The following is a 14,249-nucleotide window of genomic DNA, read 5'->3' on the forward strand; positions in this document are numbered from 1 at the left end:
GCTGCTGTGGGACGCTTGGCAGCCAGTCTGGGGATGGGGACCCTAGCTGGACCCGCTGGCTGCACCCAAACTGCCTCCAGCCCCAAGTCCCTGGCCACCATTGTGGCCTCAGCCGTGCCCACTGTGGTCAAGGCAGGTCCTGACTCTCCAGCAGCGTCACCCCAGCCCCAGCGCTGAGGGAAGGGGCCACCGCTGGCACCAGGAGAGATGCAGTCTTATTGCGGGTAGTGTAGTGAGCATGGGTTGAGCCCAAGTGGTCCTTCCTCCTCCCACGCAGGAGTGGGTGCAAAGAGGCAAAAATCATAGTGAGCACTGGCCTCTGCAATGAAGGCGTCAGCAGTCCATTTTGCAGGAAGATTAGCAGGATCCCTCTTGTATCTGAGCAACAATTTGATCTCTGGCCATTTGCTGCCAAGGCAGTAAGGGAAGACTTGGAGCAGCCCTTTGAAGACAGGGAGGGTGCAGATGCCTCTCTTGCTTACCCCAGGCCTGCAAGAGTCAAGGGACAGGAAGGCACAGATTTCACATCACTTAGCAAAAAAGGGCCTTCTGGGAATGGTGTCATCTGTGCTTTGCAGTACCATCAGAGAGGGAAGAATTGCATCATTTCTGTTAGCTGCCAAAATTATGACCTTGAAGCAACCAAAAAAAAAAATCCAAAAGAGAAAAATAGCCCACCCAAACTCATGGCAACTTGAGCTTCCTTTAACCCTTCAGGTCCTGGTGCCTCCAAGACACGGGTTGGGAAGTGCCTGCCTCCTTTCAGCCTATGGAGGAAGATGCTTCCTGATTGTAATGATGACACAAACTGTTCTTTCTTAGCTGGTGCATTGGGAGCCTAGAGCCTTTGAGGTCAGGACAGACTGATGCTTTCGGCGGGCTTTGGGGTCCATCAGTCCACTCTTGGTGCATTACAAGGTGCTGGAGCTGGAATACCTGGACTCTGTGCAGATTTCCCTCCCGCAGTCTTTGAGGACTGAGAGAAGTGGTGAAAAAAGGTGGCAGCCCAGAGCCTCCAGAAGGCCACGCTGTGTCCCTCTGTAGGCTGCCCCCAGAAAGAGTTAATGTGCAGGCATGTTCCAGGTGTTTGAAGTGGATGCAGTTGCAATGGGGAGAAGAGGGCGTTTTTGGGTGGGGAGAGCAGCCTTCTCTGTGAGCCAATGGCTAAACGGTTCAGTCCACACGCCCAGTTTGGGGGCTTATTTCATGGGCAAGAATTTGCAGGAACTTCCTCTCAAGGGGACTTGTCCTGGGTGAAAGTAGGGACTGGACCCCCAAGCTTGTTGGTGTCTCCCTCTCCGTGCTGTAGAAGGTAAAGTACTATGTTCTGGTACCTTGCATCTGTCAGGGGGAGAAGTGGGGAGATCTTCCCTGGCTGCCTACATTGAAGGCATCCATTGTGCCTGTGTCTGCAGCTCCCCTTTGCATGAGAACAGCGTTGCAGGGTGGTGTGAAGGCTCTTCTGAGACGGACTCTGCATTTGGGACTCAGCCCTGCCGCTGAACTGAGATATATGGCTCACCTCTCTGCTCAGTTTTTAAGTAGCACCGCTGTATGTTTCTTCAGCTGCCTTTCTTTTGGTAGAAAGGAGACCCAGAAGATATTAGCAGCAGAGAAGCTGAAGTCTTGCTTTGTGACCCTGTTAGATCAGCCTAAGTTGCTACAAACAGGCTAATGAGGCACTGCTGGCAGAGTAACTGCAGCAGCACAGGGCATCTCTAGGTGCAAACTTCATTGAAGCAGTGAGAAATTCATTCAAATGGCAAATCCTGCCTTTACCAGGCAGCACTACAACTCTTCCAGCTCTGTCTCTGCAGCAAGGAAGGGGTAGCTGTGTTGTGAATATCTGCGAGCATGGGGCAAAGTATCTACCGTCAGAAAAGGGCCACTGTTCACTGAATTGCCGCTTATGGCAGGATTACAAATTAGTGTGCCAGTATCAGCAAGAACAGGCTTGAGGGCTCAGGAGGTCTCTGCCTGCCCTGTGCCCTTGTCCCTCACCTTCTGCCGGTGCAAAGTCCTGAGTCAGCAGCAGTTGATAAGTAAGGCTTTTGCTGGTTGGGTCTGGCTTGTGTTCTGGGTACGTGTGCTGGGGTGCGTAAGTTCCTTTTGTGTGCATTTTGGGGCCTAGAAAGCAGCTGTTCCTCTGCTGTGCCTTGCTTGTTACCCGGCCTCGGGCAGGACTACAGGCCCTTTGCTTGGGGCCGTGCCACCTCCCCGATTTCTCTCTTGGCCGCACCAGTCTTACTCCATTTTCTAAGCACTGCCTTTTGACCTGGGGTCTCTGGGCTGGGCTGTTGCTCCCTGTTCTGCTGACAGAGGCAAGGGTCTGTAACATATCCCCTGACACGGCCCAGTACACCCTGATGACAGTGGACCAGAGCTACCTTTGTGGTATCTGATATTCGATTTAAACAGTGGTGCATTTCTGTCTGCAGACTGGAGGGACATTTTGGATGTGAACACACATAGCGGGCTGATCCTTTTGGCTGCAGCTTGAGGTGTGCAAGTTTATAGCTGGGGATGAGGAGGAGGGTGACCTGGCCAATTCTGTCAGTGGAACATTGAATCTGCAGTCAAGCAGTGACTACAACATGCTGCTAACTCTTGGCTGCTGGCTTTAGGGAGCCTACTCCTCCTCAGCGCAGCAAGTCCATGCTAGGCAGTGGTGCAGCTAGCAGAGAGGTGCCTCTGACCTGACTTTCCTGCTACACTCTCACTTACGTGTGTGGTTTCACTCCATCCTGGCCCCAAATACAGCCCCGCTTGCTGCTGAGTTGTCCATAGGCAGTAGGTAGGGTCTACAGCTTTCATAAGTTTTATTTTTGGAGAGTCATGGGCTGTGTCCCCAAACAGGCAGATCCCTTTTTTGGCAAGTGTTAACAAAATCCACTTCACACTGACAGCTCTCAGGATGGACTCGTACCTGATCCAAGTGAGTGGCTGTGGAGATCATGCCCCTATGCTGGATGTTCATCTCAAGACCAATGGGAACAGCATATCGCTGGGGAAGGTGAAGGGCCGGAAGCCAAGATGGGCTGTCAGGGCTTCTGAAATGTCAAAGAAGACTTACAATCCTGTCCGAGCCATCGTAGACAGCATGAAGGTGGAGCCAAACCCGAAGAAAGCTATGATCTCCTTGTCCTTAGGTGAGCATAGCGTTGTGGCTGAAGCCTCTGGGCAATGTGGTAGACTGTGTATCTAGCAGATTGCAGGGCTCTGAAGCACAAAGCTCTATGCCTGTCACAGATCAGTGAGAACTTTACTATTTTTTCAATCTTCAAAAAGGAGACCCGACGGTCTTTGGAAACCTTCCCACAAATGATGAGGTCACACTGGCTGTGAAGGAGGTTTTGGACTCAGGACGTTACAACGGTTATGCTCCATCTGTTGGTAAGTTGACAAAGCTCTTTCTGTGAGAGCAGGATGAAGGCATGTGCCAGCTGCCACCCCACAGCAGGTATATGGAGCCCATAGACATCTTTCCGGTAGCACCCGACAGGTGCCCTCACCAATAGTCCCATGAGAACACAAGCATTTTTATCCCCCAGACACACCTGAGTGCCCTTCCCTGCATGATCTGTGTGTGGCCCAAAGCCTCCTGCAGCAGCTGTGTTTGCTTCCCCAGCCGTTAGAGCAGGCAGGGTTCCAGGCACCCAGAAGGGCTCCGGACTGTGTCTCCCTGCTGTGGGTTGCAGCCAAGTTCTTTTCTGATCTGCCTCGACCAGGAGTCCCCTTGGGCTCCATGACTTCACAGGCAACAGGAGCTTTGTTTGCAGTTAGTGCAAAAAGCATGCATGGAGCATAGATCATGCCTGTCTCCCAGGACGTTCCATGCGGCAACAGGATGGGCTGCCCCCATGCTACCACTAAACAGTGAAAGCCACGTAATACCACTTGGCCCCCAGCTGGGTCAGAGCAGCTCCCTGGCTGCCCTCTAGCCCGCTGCCATCAGTTCTGTGTCCAGGACATGTTGGGGCCAGAGCCTGCCTCCCTGCCCAGGGTCTGACCCTGCTCTTGGCCTGCCTGGCCCAGCCTCAGGGCTGCATGGTGCTTGGCCTGAGGCAGGACAGTCTCTGCCACCTTGGGACAGTGTCACTAACAAATGGGCTTCCCCCAGCTGGGTGGCAGCTCTGAGCCTTGTACTGGCAAGAAAAAGGCAACGGTCTGTGAAAAAAAACTTCCCTTCCATGTTTGGTTTCTCTTTCCCCAGGCTACCAGTCCTGCCGGGAAGCCGTGGCCGCGTACTACAACTGCCCGGAGGCACCACTGAAGGCCCAGGTACTGGTGCCCAGCTGAGGCTGGCCATGCCTACACCACAGGGCACGGGGCCCTGCCCGGCTCTCTCCTCCCCTGCCCAGCTGTGGGACTGAAGGCTCGCCCATGGCCTTGTCCCACAGCCACCGCCTGCTGCTCCCACCCACTGCCCTGAGCTTTTCTCCTCCACCCTCCTCAGGAGGTGGCTGAGCTCTCCAGTTGTTGGCGGTTTCCTGCTTTCAGTCAGGCTCTGGATTTGTCTTTTTGGCTGAGAAGCTCTCACCTGGCAGAGCCTGGGCATTATGTCACTCCCACGTGGCTGGGGCACTTGAGAGTGGCTGTGCTTTCTGCTGACTCCTGTGTGCTCTTTGCAGGACGTCATCTTAACGAGTGGCTGCAGCCAGGCCATAGAGCTTGCCTTGGCAGTGCTGGCCAACCCAGGCCAGAACATCCTCGTGCCACGGCCTGGCTTCTCCCTCTACAAGACTCTGGCATTGTCTATGGGGATTGAGGTCAAACTCTACAACCTCTTGGTAAGTGGTGGCAGGCATGGAAGGGGCAACCCTGACATTCCTGCCCTTCAGAAATACCGTGTCCCTGCCTGAGAAGTGGGTGAAGATGACATGAGCAATCATGGGCACCCTGTCACACCTCACCCTGTGTGGCAAGTCCAGTTCCTCAGCTGTTACTTCCCCTTCTCTTCACTTCACTAGCCAGAGAAAGGCTGGGAAATTGATTTGGAGCACTTGGAGTCGCTGGTGGATGAGAAGACAGCTTGCCTCATTGTGAACAACCCATCGAATCCCTGTGGCTCTGTGTTCAGCAAGAGCCACCTCCAGAAGATCCTGGCAGGTGAGCCTGCTTGTGTGTGTCTGGGCCATGGTTGCAGAATAGTGTCTGCCCACATTGCCCATGTCTGCATCACTGTAGCACCATGGCCCAGGGCTTTGCGTCTCTCCTCGTGACAGACTCCAGCTCAGGAAGCAGGGCTTGCCCAGCGTGAAGGTGTTGCCTTATCTGAGCAAGAACATGCAGACTGTATGTTTTGCGCTTCCTCAAATACTCTGTGTGGCTTGGACTGCTTATTTCTCCACTCTGGCTCCACAGAGGGAGAGTGTTCACAGGGAGCCCTACACTTCCTGAGCCCAGCCTGTCAGTGGGAGGGCTGTGCTCCCTGCCCCCACCGGTGAGAGCAGAACTAGGCTCAGCCAGGGCAGGGATCTCCAGTGCTTGGGCTCTCCCAGTGAACAGTCTGTAGGAGGAAGATAGGGACCCTCTGCCCTGGGACAGAGCTTCCCTCAGAGCCCTGCCAAGCCTGGTCCCATGGAGGATGCAGGGTGGCCAGGCTGAATGCCCTCTCTCCCACAGTGGCATCGAGACAGTGCGTGCCCATCCTTGCTGACGAGATCTACGGAGACATGGTGAGTGTCAGCTGCAGTCCTTTGCACCCCCATGCTGCCTGTCCTTTCTGATGCACTGGCCTTTTGGCCATGGTAGCCAAACAGCTCCACTCCAGTATACTGTGCCTTGGTCCATGCCTGGAGCTCCCATTCCTCTGGTGTGCAGTCCTGGGGATACCTCTCATGTCCACCTCCTTTCCTCTTCCCAAATGGCTCACTTTCATGGGAATACACTTACCATGTTCATACCTTGAAGCTAAGAGCTTTCACCATCCATTTCCCATCACTTCCCTGCCTCCCTTCTTGTTGTGCCTCACGCACACCCCCGCAGCTCTCACAATAGAGGCAGGGAGAGCCCTAACACAGTCTCCTGTCACAGGTCTTTGCTGACTGCAAGTATGAACCCATTGCAACTCTCAGCACCAATGTGCCCATCTTGTCCTGTGGTGGCTTGGCAAAGCGGTGGCTAGTCCCTGGCTGGCGGATGGGCTGGATCCTAATTCATGACAGGAGAGACATCTTTGGTAATGAGGTGAGAACTGCTGAGTGTTGCTGTCACGGCAACAGTCCTGCAGTGGCTTCAGTGTGTGGATCACTAGGGCTTTAACTGATACAGGCATGTACTACTCTTGCTCTCACATGGGTGTCACCCAATTGCTTACAAGCTTTTCTGCACCTCTAAGCTTTTTGTGTCCCTTCCTTACTCCATCTGCTTCCATACATGGCCTTCTACCCACATCTGCACTGTAACGCACTCCTTGTCTCTGCTGCTCCTTCACATATGTCTTGTCCTTTTTGTGTGCTTCTAATTCTTTCTCTTCTCAGATAGCTCCAGTGTGCACTGAAGGTATTGCATGGCTTATCCAGCATGTGGAGTCCATGTGTGGTCTCTATATGCTCTTATATGGTTTCTCTTAAAAGTAAGTACAAAGCACATTGCAGCGCTGCTAGTGCTTTATCTGGCTATTTGTTCATCTGTGTTCCAAGAACAACCATCTACTGCAGCGATCTTTCCTCCCAGAGGGCTTTCTGCAGAGGAGGAGGAAGAAGAGAGGACCAACTGAGTGAGCTAATGTTGGTTATCCCTATCTGGCTTTGAAAGTGTGGATTGTGGGCCCAAACCTAAGGGAAATGCAAAGTGGGATTTGGAACAGCTCTGGCTTTATTTGTATTAGCTATATTCCAAGCTGGTTTCAGTCAGATTGGGAAGCTCGAAAGGTTGCCTGTGACATTACAATCTGCAACTGAGGAATAGAGAATGACACTCTAAATAGTCTGCAAATACCTGGCATACAGTCAAACAAATGTTCGTTAGTACTCGGTATGCTCACTGAAGAGAGGGGTGTGAGCAGCTGTAGAAATACAGAGAGTAGGCCTTGGAACTCTCCCTTACAGGAAGCACAGTCTGAGCTGCAAATATCACCATTTTTTTTCAGATCAGGGATGGCCTTCTAAGATTGAGTCAAAGGATCCTAGGACCCTGTACGATTGTCCAAGGAGCACTGGAACGTATCTTGCAGCGAACACCCCCTGAGTTCTACCACAACACCCTCAGCATGCTCAAGGTAAACAGGCGGTAACACGTCAGCACACTTTGTTCATGGACTGTTTGGAGCGAGCCGCATCTCTGTAGGTCATCGTCCCTGCTCCAAGGTGCAGTTCTGTCTGTGACTAGGAGAGCCAAACAAATCCAATTCCAGCAGGAGACATGGTAAATGGGGCAGAAATATTGTCTGTGATAAGTTTCAGGCAGCCCAGTCCTGCAGCTGGAGCTGATGACCCAGGGGATGGGATGTTTGGCACTGACTTGCTGAGCTCAGCTCAGTTATACCTGCTGTACTCAAGGCCATGGTCACCGATGCTGTTTGCATTCATTGTCCCTTTATTTGCAGTGGGCAAACCTGTTTATAGTCCTGGTCCAGGGCTTGGCTTTCATTTGCTGAGCTGCTTCCTGGAATTTCTCCTGTTTTGAAATTTCTCCTTTCTGCTTTTCAGTCCAACGCTGACCTTTGTTATGCCGCCTTATCAGCTATCCCTGGCCTCCAGCCTGTCCGTCCTGCTGGAGCCATGTACCTCATGGTAAGTGAGGAGAGTGACATGCCATCTCCAGGTCATCAACCCTCACACTAAGTCTCGTTTCCAGTGCTTGTCAATGGTTTCAGGTTGGTGCTTGGCACCAGGTCTCCATTACCATGCATTTTCACATTGCCCTGTGCGGTAGACTCATCCCTTGGTCACTTCAGAAGGCCAGAATATGTTGTGCACTTCTCACGTAGCAGAGGCTTGTACGTTTCACCTACTTGCTCCTGCACAGAACTCCATGACTTGAACTTTGCAAGACGATGTTGTTTTACCTGGATGCGAAGCCTTCTGGCAGTGGGAAGCCTCTGTTACCACAAGTCAGATTATCGTACTTCCTATTGAAGATGTAGCCTTCTTCCTACTAGCATGTCTGTCCTCTGCCTGTGCTGTTGCATCTTTTTCTGCCTTTTTCTATACCTGTTGGTTTTTTTAACTTTTTATGATGTGGTGAAATTTCCTTTTTCAACTCAACAAGGTCCATTGAGACATTTAAGTCTCTTAAGTTTAATACATTTTTAATTTTTTTTTTGTGTGTGTCTCATAGCGTCCCCAGTTTTTCATCAGCTTTTAAAATGTGGTCCCAGAACTGGAGAATACTGCAATATCGGTCTTTATCAGTTGACCCTGTTTCCAGTCTTACCCAGAGTTATGCAGGTCATTCTGCTTATCCTCTTTGTGTAGAGGCACAGCTCTAAGATTCTTTCACACCTATTGTATTTCTGCAGTATCTGAATATTTATTTAAATTAAATCATCTGGTGAAATTTTTCTTCCATAGCTCTTTCAGAATTTCAGAATGCAAATTCTCTGACCTGGTTTGTTTAAGAATATTTTCACAAGATGTTGAAAATAAGCTTTGGTTGTAAACAAATGGCCAGGATATCCATGTCGTTATGTGACAAACGGACAGCCTCCTTTCCAAATACCAAACAGAAATATTTATTGAACATTTCAGCATTTCTGTGTCATTTTACCAATTATATCATCCTACAAGGGTTTTTTTTCCATTTTATTCTAGACTTTGCGCCTTTCCTTTTTTTTTTTTTTTTTAAACCAAAACATTAGTTTGTCTTTTTCTTACCATATACATTTCTTGCATGGCAGAATTATTAAGGCATTATTGACTAGAGTTCTCTCCCAAGCTATTTTTCAATATCTTATTTATTCCTTTTCACTTCAAATTGGTTGCTGTATCTTTGCCATGAATTTTTTTACTAAAGTTGTCCTTAACTGAAATTCCAGCTTTAGGCAGTTAGTGAGTACTTCTTAAAGAAGCCCCAGTTTTCATTTATATGTTTCTGTTTGTGTCTTACATTCCAGTCGGCCCAAATCATGAGCAAAAACTGAGGGGAGACAGCTGCACTTGACTGGGAAGTTGTTGGGTCATGTGGGTAAGCAGGGACGCTGCAGATAGTTGTGGTGCCCTTGGTTGCCATGTTACATCCCTCTGCTGCAGGTTGAGATTGAGATGGAGCATTTCCCTGAGTTTGAAAACGATGTGGAGTTCACCGAGCGACTCATCTCGGAGCAGTCTGTGTTCTGCTTGCCAGCCACGGTGAGCCTAACCCTGAGAGCCCAGGGAGCTGTGGGGCCGAAGCATGCGGAGAGAAGCAACAGGGGTTTATCCCTGAGTTCTGGGGACAGGTTGGGAGCTGTGTGTGCGGCGTCCATGGTCTGTAATGGTGTGTGAGCTCCAAGTGCAGCATGTGGGGATGGGGACTGGCAGTCTCTGGCTCACTAACAGCCCTCAGTCAGGGTGCCGGGATCTTCCCAGCTCTAGGATTGCTCTGTATTTCTCAGGTTGGCAGAGCTGTATCCCTGAACCCTATGTACCACCACATCTCCTTGCTGAAGCTGCCCCCTTAGAGGCCTGGGACGGCTGCCACCTAAGTTCCTTCCTTTGCCCTGTCCCCCCACCCCTGTAGGCACTGGGACAGAGTACAGGCTGAGAACATCTATGCCCTGTGCCCACTTCCTTCTAGCTCCGCTTCCAGCATTGAATGCGGATGGGGCCTTGGATACCCTCCAGCCCTCTCCTTCCCTATCTTCTTCCAGCCCATTCCCTGGGTCTTGTGTAGTCCATGCAAGGTCCTTTGGCCTGTCACCCTCACAGCATCACATCCATGTAGATTTGCTTGGAACAGAAAAAACAGTCTAAGGGAGGAAGAGCCCAGCCCTGCTGTCCTCCAGTCTGTCCTACACTGACCATTTTCACTTGCTGACAGAGCATGTGGCCCCAAGGCAGGGCTCTGAAACTACACCACTATCCCAGGTAGTCTGACAGCTTCATCCTTTCTCATTTCAGTGCTTTGAGTACCCAAACTTCTTCCGCGTGGTGATCACCGTGCCTGAGGAGATGATCTTGGAGGCCTGCAGTCGCATTCAGGAGTTCTGTGAGATGCACTACCAGGGTGCTGAGGGGGCCCAGGAGGAGTGTGACAAGTAGCCACAGCTGGTCTCCTGCCTCTGCCAGGCTAGACCTTGTGTGAGGCAGCAGCCAGGCAGGCAGGGCTGCTTCCAGCCAGCCCCCTCATCCCCCTGCCTGAAGCAGCAGGACAGTGGCTGCTTGCACTTTTTGTGCTCCACAGACCCCTCAGCACTGTGGGAAGAAGCAGCCACTTCTCTCTTCCTCCACTGCAGCTTGCACACCCTCTGGCATCCCGTGCCTGTGGTCTCCATATACTCTGCATTTGCACCCTGTGTCAGTCTGTGCTGCCTGCGAAGCAGCTGCAGGCAGGGGCACATGGCTGCTCCTGTGGCCAGCCCCATGGCCCAGGCCCCTTGTGGCCAGTAGCTCCTGTGCTGGCTGTGCTTCCCCTTGGGGACAGGAGAAGGCCACAGTCTCAGAGGACAAAAGAAAAGTACCCACCCCTCACTTACCTGTGTTACCTTAGGAGGCCAGAGCTCTTTGTACCGAGCCCTTTGTATGACAAAGGGAGTAAGTTATTGTGACTTTTTTTTATTAATAAACATTCTGACATTCCAGTCTCTGCACTGGGCTCCTGTTGCACCAGGTCTGGCTTGGCCACTGTGTGGGTGCCCCTCGCTCGGCCCATGGGGCTGCAGTGCCCCAGGCCTGCCCTGTCCCCAGCAGGGGCAATGGTGGGAGCACCTCAGACCCGCAAAGGCACCCACCAGGCCCTGAGGGTGGGATGGGCCCTGTAAGTCTGGCACAGACCAGAGGTCGCCACTCCTGCCCCGTTGATGCTGGAGACTTGCTGTGGTGGCCTGGCCCCTTCCCCACAGAAGAGCCCCGTCTGCACCTGCCCCTGGGCCCTCACAGCCCCTTCCCCGTAGCCCCCAACAGAGTGGCGGGTGCTGGTGCCCACTGGTGTGGCGTGGCATTGCCCCCTGGACCCGAGCTAGCCATGCCAGGTGACGGTGCCTAAGTGTTCAAGGCCAGTTCATCATACGAGCTGTTTGTGACATGCCATCAGTGGCAGAGTTAATGATTGCTGAATACGTCAGCTCCATAATGGAAACGGGAGGAGTGCTGGTGCAGTCAAGAAGAGATAATGTTCAGACTGTACAGGCTGTTCATGACACGCCAGCAATGCCAGGGTTACTGATTGCTGAATACGTCAGCTCCGTGAAGTAATAAGGAACTGTTAGCCTGGTGTCTGTTCAATCTGTGGAAACGGGAGCAGTGCCTGTGTGGTCAAGAGGAGATAATGCCCATCAGACCACCTGTTCCGTTGAACTGCTCGGGGAGCCATCTCTGAAACTGGCAGAAGTGTGACTTGCGGAGTGCCTTGCATCATCACCTACAGCTCTGTTCACCTGTACTCCTCCAGAATTAGGATCCATGGGTCAACCCTGCCTCCCCAGTGATGGGAAAAGTGAGCTAGCTCTAGATTACACACTGCCAGACCTGCCACATTCTGTAGATGTGTCTCATTGCCTGCCCTTCCCCTGCCCAGGACAAAGTCTACATACCAGTACTCCATTAGAGGGGACGTATCTATGAGAAAGATAGCAGTGTATATCATCAACACGTCAGCTAAGTGTTCCTGCCACAACCTTTCCCTTCAAAGAAAGCAATCCCAGAACAACAAGAATGAGAGAGAAGCTGAGGCTATGGGTGAATGGTAGATGGCTTTGGCGATTTCATGCCATTAGACCTCCAAATAGAGCCAAATAACCTGAGCTGCTTGACGCAACCTGAGCTTTTAGAGAAAGCTGCCCCTTTCAGACTGCTTTCCCGTCATGGACCCCTTCCCTTTCAGAGTCGTCTCAGAGATGTCTGTTAACAGGCAAATATTCTGCAAAACCGTTCTGTTTCTTCTTAGCCCAGCAGCATTTGGCCAGGGACACTGAGAGACCCAGAGACAATAGGCATATATATATATGAAACTCATAAATCTCAAGATACTAAGATTTCTCAAGTCCACATCCTCTATTGACATCTTTTGCAAACATAACACTGCCTTTTGACCACACCTCAGTTTTCTGTGCCGGAATGGCAAAGTAGCATTAAACCACAAACGTGCTAGTATCATTTTTCAGGCATTATACTCACGCATGCTTTGCGTCACAGTGTGGGTGTAGCATAGAGCGCCTGCCAGCCACACAAACTAGCTTAAGCTGGTGTTTGGAGGTACTTTGTGCCAAAGAAAGCCCTTTCAGCACCCACACCAAGGAAGAAGCAAGACACAGGTCTGGAGCTGCTCTTCCTCAGATGCTCTGACAAGGTCTGCAGTGCTCTGGTAGAACTCCCTCAGCGCCTTTATGGCTAATCCACAACCATCCTCCCTGTCTTAGCTGAGAAGCACCAGCTGCACAACCTGGAGCACGTTTGCAATGTGCTTGTGCACTTCTCTGTGCTGTCCATGTTCAGGAGGAGGGTGACCTACCCCAGACATGGGGACCTAGGCAGTGAGGCAACCACACGCCTCGTGCTTTCCTTGGGAAAGGAAGGAACTTCTCAGCTCATGGGCAAATGAAGGTGAAATGCAGAAGCCCTCAGCTTCCAAAGGGACTGTCAGCATGGCCCAGCCCAGCAGAGCAAACTGTGGCCAGGTTGGGGCAAATCACAGCTGCTGGCAGTGAGGCCATCAGCTCCCCCAGGTGCCTCAGGAACCTGGATGCAGCCCAGCCCCTGGCCCTGCCCTCGCCCCCTCTCTTCCAGTGGCCCTGACTGTCCCCAGTGGGGCTGCAGCCTGGAACAGTCCACCAGTGTCTTCTGTGGCCCTTGGCCATCAGAGCTTGTCTGAAGCAGCCTGCTCTCCAACCAGCACGTAGCCACTCTGTACACCTACAGTGGGAAGATGTGGTCTGCCCTGAGCTGGACGTGGGACGGTTGCAGGTGGGCAGTCCGGGGATGACCGGGGAGGCCCTGGCAAACCAGGGCCCAACATGCCGGGGAGCTCAGGTGAGGCTCAAGCATCGCGTGGGAGTGGGAGGAGGACCCCAGGAGAAGGTGTCTGTGCAAAGCTCCTTTGTACATGTGGGATGGCACATAACCTCGTTTTCCCAGGCTGTGCAGGGCCTGTCAGAGGCCAGGTGAGCTGACCTGCTCTGGTGTCCATTTTCCATGAGGGCTGGAGGAAGGAAATACTTGGTGCATGGCAAAGGGAGGCATTGATAGGTTTCCATAAGGAGGAGAAGTGTCCAGGGAGAGACCATGGATGTAAGAGGAGGAGGCAGTAGTGGGCTGTGAGACAATACCTTCTTGAGGTGACTGGGAGGGATTTTGCAAACCAGCTTGTGCGAGGGTAGAGGAGCTCTGGAGGAGAAAGAAGGCTCAGCCTGGGCAAAGTCTTGCTCTTGACAGGATAGCCATGAAAGACACAGCCTGGGCAGGGTTCCAGTAGCTGGAAAGCACCTAAAAGCTGGCTAGCTAAGCTTAACAACTCATCACAACAAGATTGGGGTTATGTCTTGTATGTTTGCCTTCAGCTTGGATCCCAGCACTGGGGAAGCCTTCTGAGGGGCAGAAGCCCTGGATCTTCCTTGTGATTTGGTGTCAGCATGGGCTCCCTCACAGTGCTGGGAACCCAGGCCTCTACTAGCCCTTTGCTTTGTCATGTATTGTCAGCCATTACCTTATTTGACTTGGGTCAGTGTTCCCTGAAGCCTTGCCAGAGCAAACAGGTGCTGTCAATAGGTCTGAACGGTTTATTTCCTGGATGCCTGACAGAAGTACTTGGTGCTAGCATAGGGTCTTCTGCACTCTAGCGCATTGTGTGGACTATGCGTGCTTCAGCTCTGCTTATTGCTGTGGTTGCTCTCAACTCTAGACTAGCTGTTCTACTCCAAGTTTCAGTCCATGTGCTGATTTTTGGTTTTAGGCTGCCTATGTACGTAAAAAGGCAGATGCTGACCAGTGAAATGAATTCAAAAGCTGAATAAACATTTTTTTCTCTTACTATATTTCTCTTTTCTGTAATGTGTTGGTAAAGCTTCATGTGACTTCATTCTTAGAGCCTTATTTACATAAGCTTCTTTCCTGTTTTCCCACTTTCCCATTCCCTTACCGCTTGAGATATTAGAGTGCTAGAGTACAATGAAG

General features: G+C 51.6%; 1 protein-coding gene across 1 annotated transcript; it reads left to right on the forward strand.

The window, feature by feature from the left end:
- The first annotated feature begins 1,169 nt into the window (after positions 1-1,169).
- TAT (tyrosine aminotransferase) lies at positions 1,170-10,723 on the forward strand. The gene is made up of 12 exons (XM_063334986.1): positions 1,170-1,312; positions 2,907-3,149; positions 3,289-3,393; positions 4,214-4,281; positions 4,632-4,790; positions 4,971-5,109; positions 5,626-5,678; positions 6,037-6,189; positions 7,094-7,222; positions 7,653-7,736; positions 9,195-9,293; positions 10,044-10,723. Exons 2-12 carry the CDS (start codon positions 2,915-2,917, stop codon positions 10,182-10,184), a joined length of 1,365 nt encoding a protein of 454 aa, XP_063191056.1. The 5' UTR covers positions 1,170-1,312; positions 2,907-2,914; the 3' UTR covers positions 10,185-10,723.
- Positions 10,724-14,249: the final 3,526 nt, after the last annotated feature.

The sequence above is a fragment of the Chroicocephalus ridibundus genome, chromosome 4 (assembly GCF_963924245.1).
Source record: "Chroicocephalus ridibundus chromosome 4, bChrRid1.1, whole genome shotgun sequence".
Classification (NCBI taxonomy): Eukaryota; Metazoa; Chordata; class Aves; order Charadriiformes; family Laridae; genus Chroicocephalus; species Chroicocephalus ridibundus.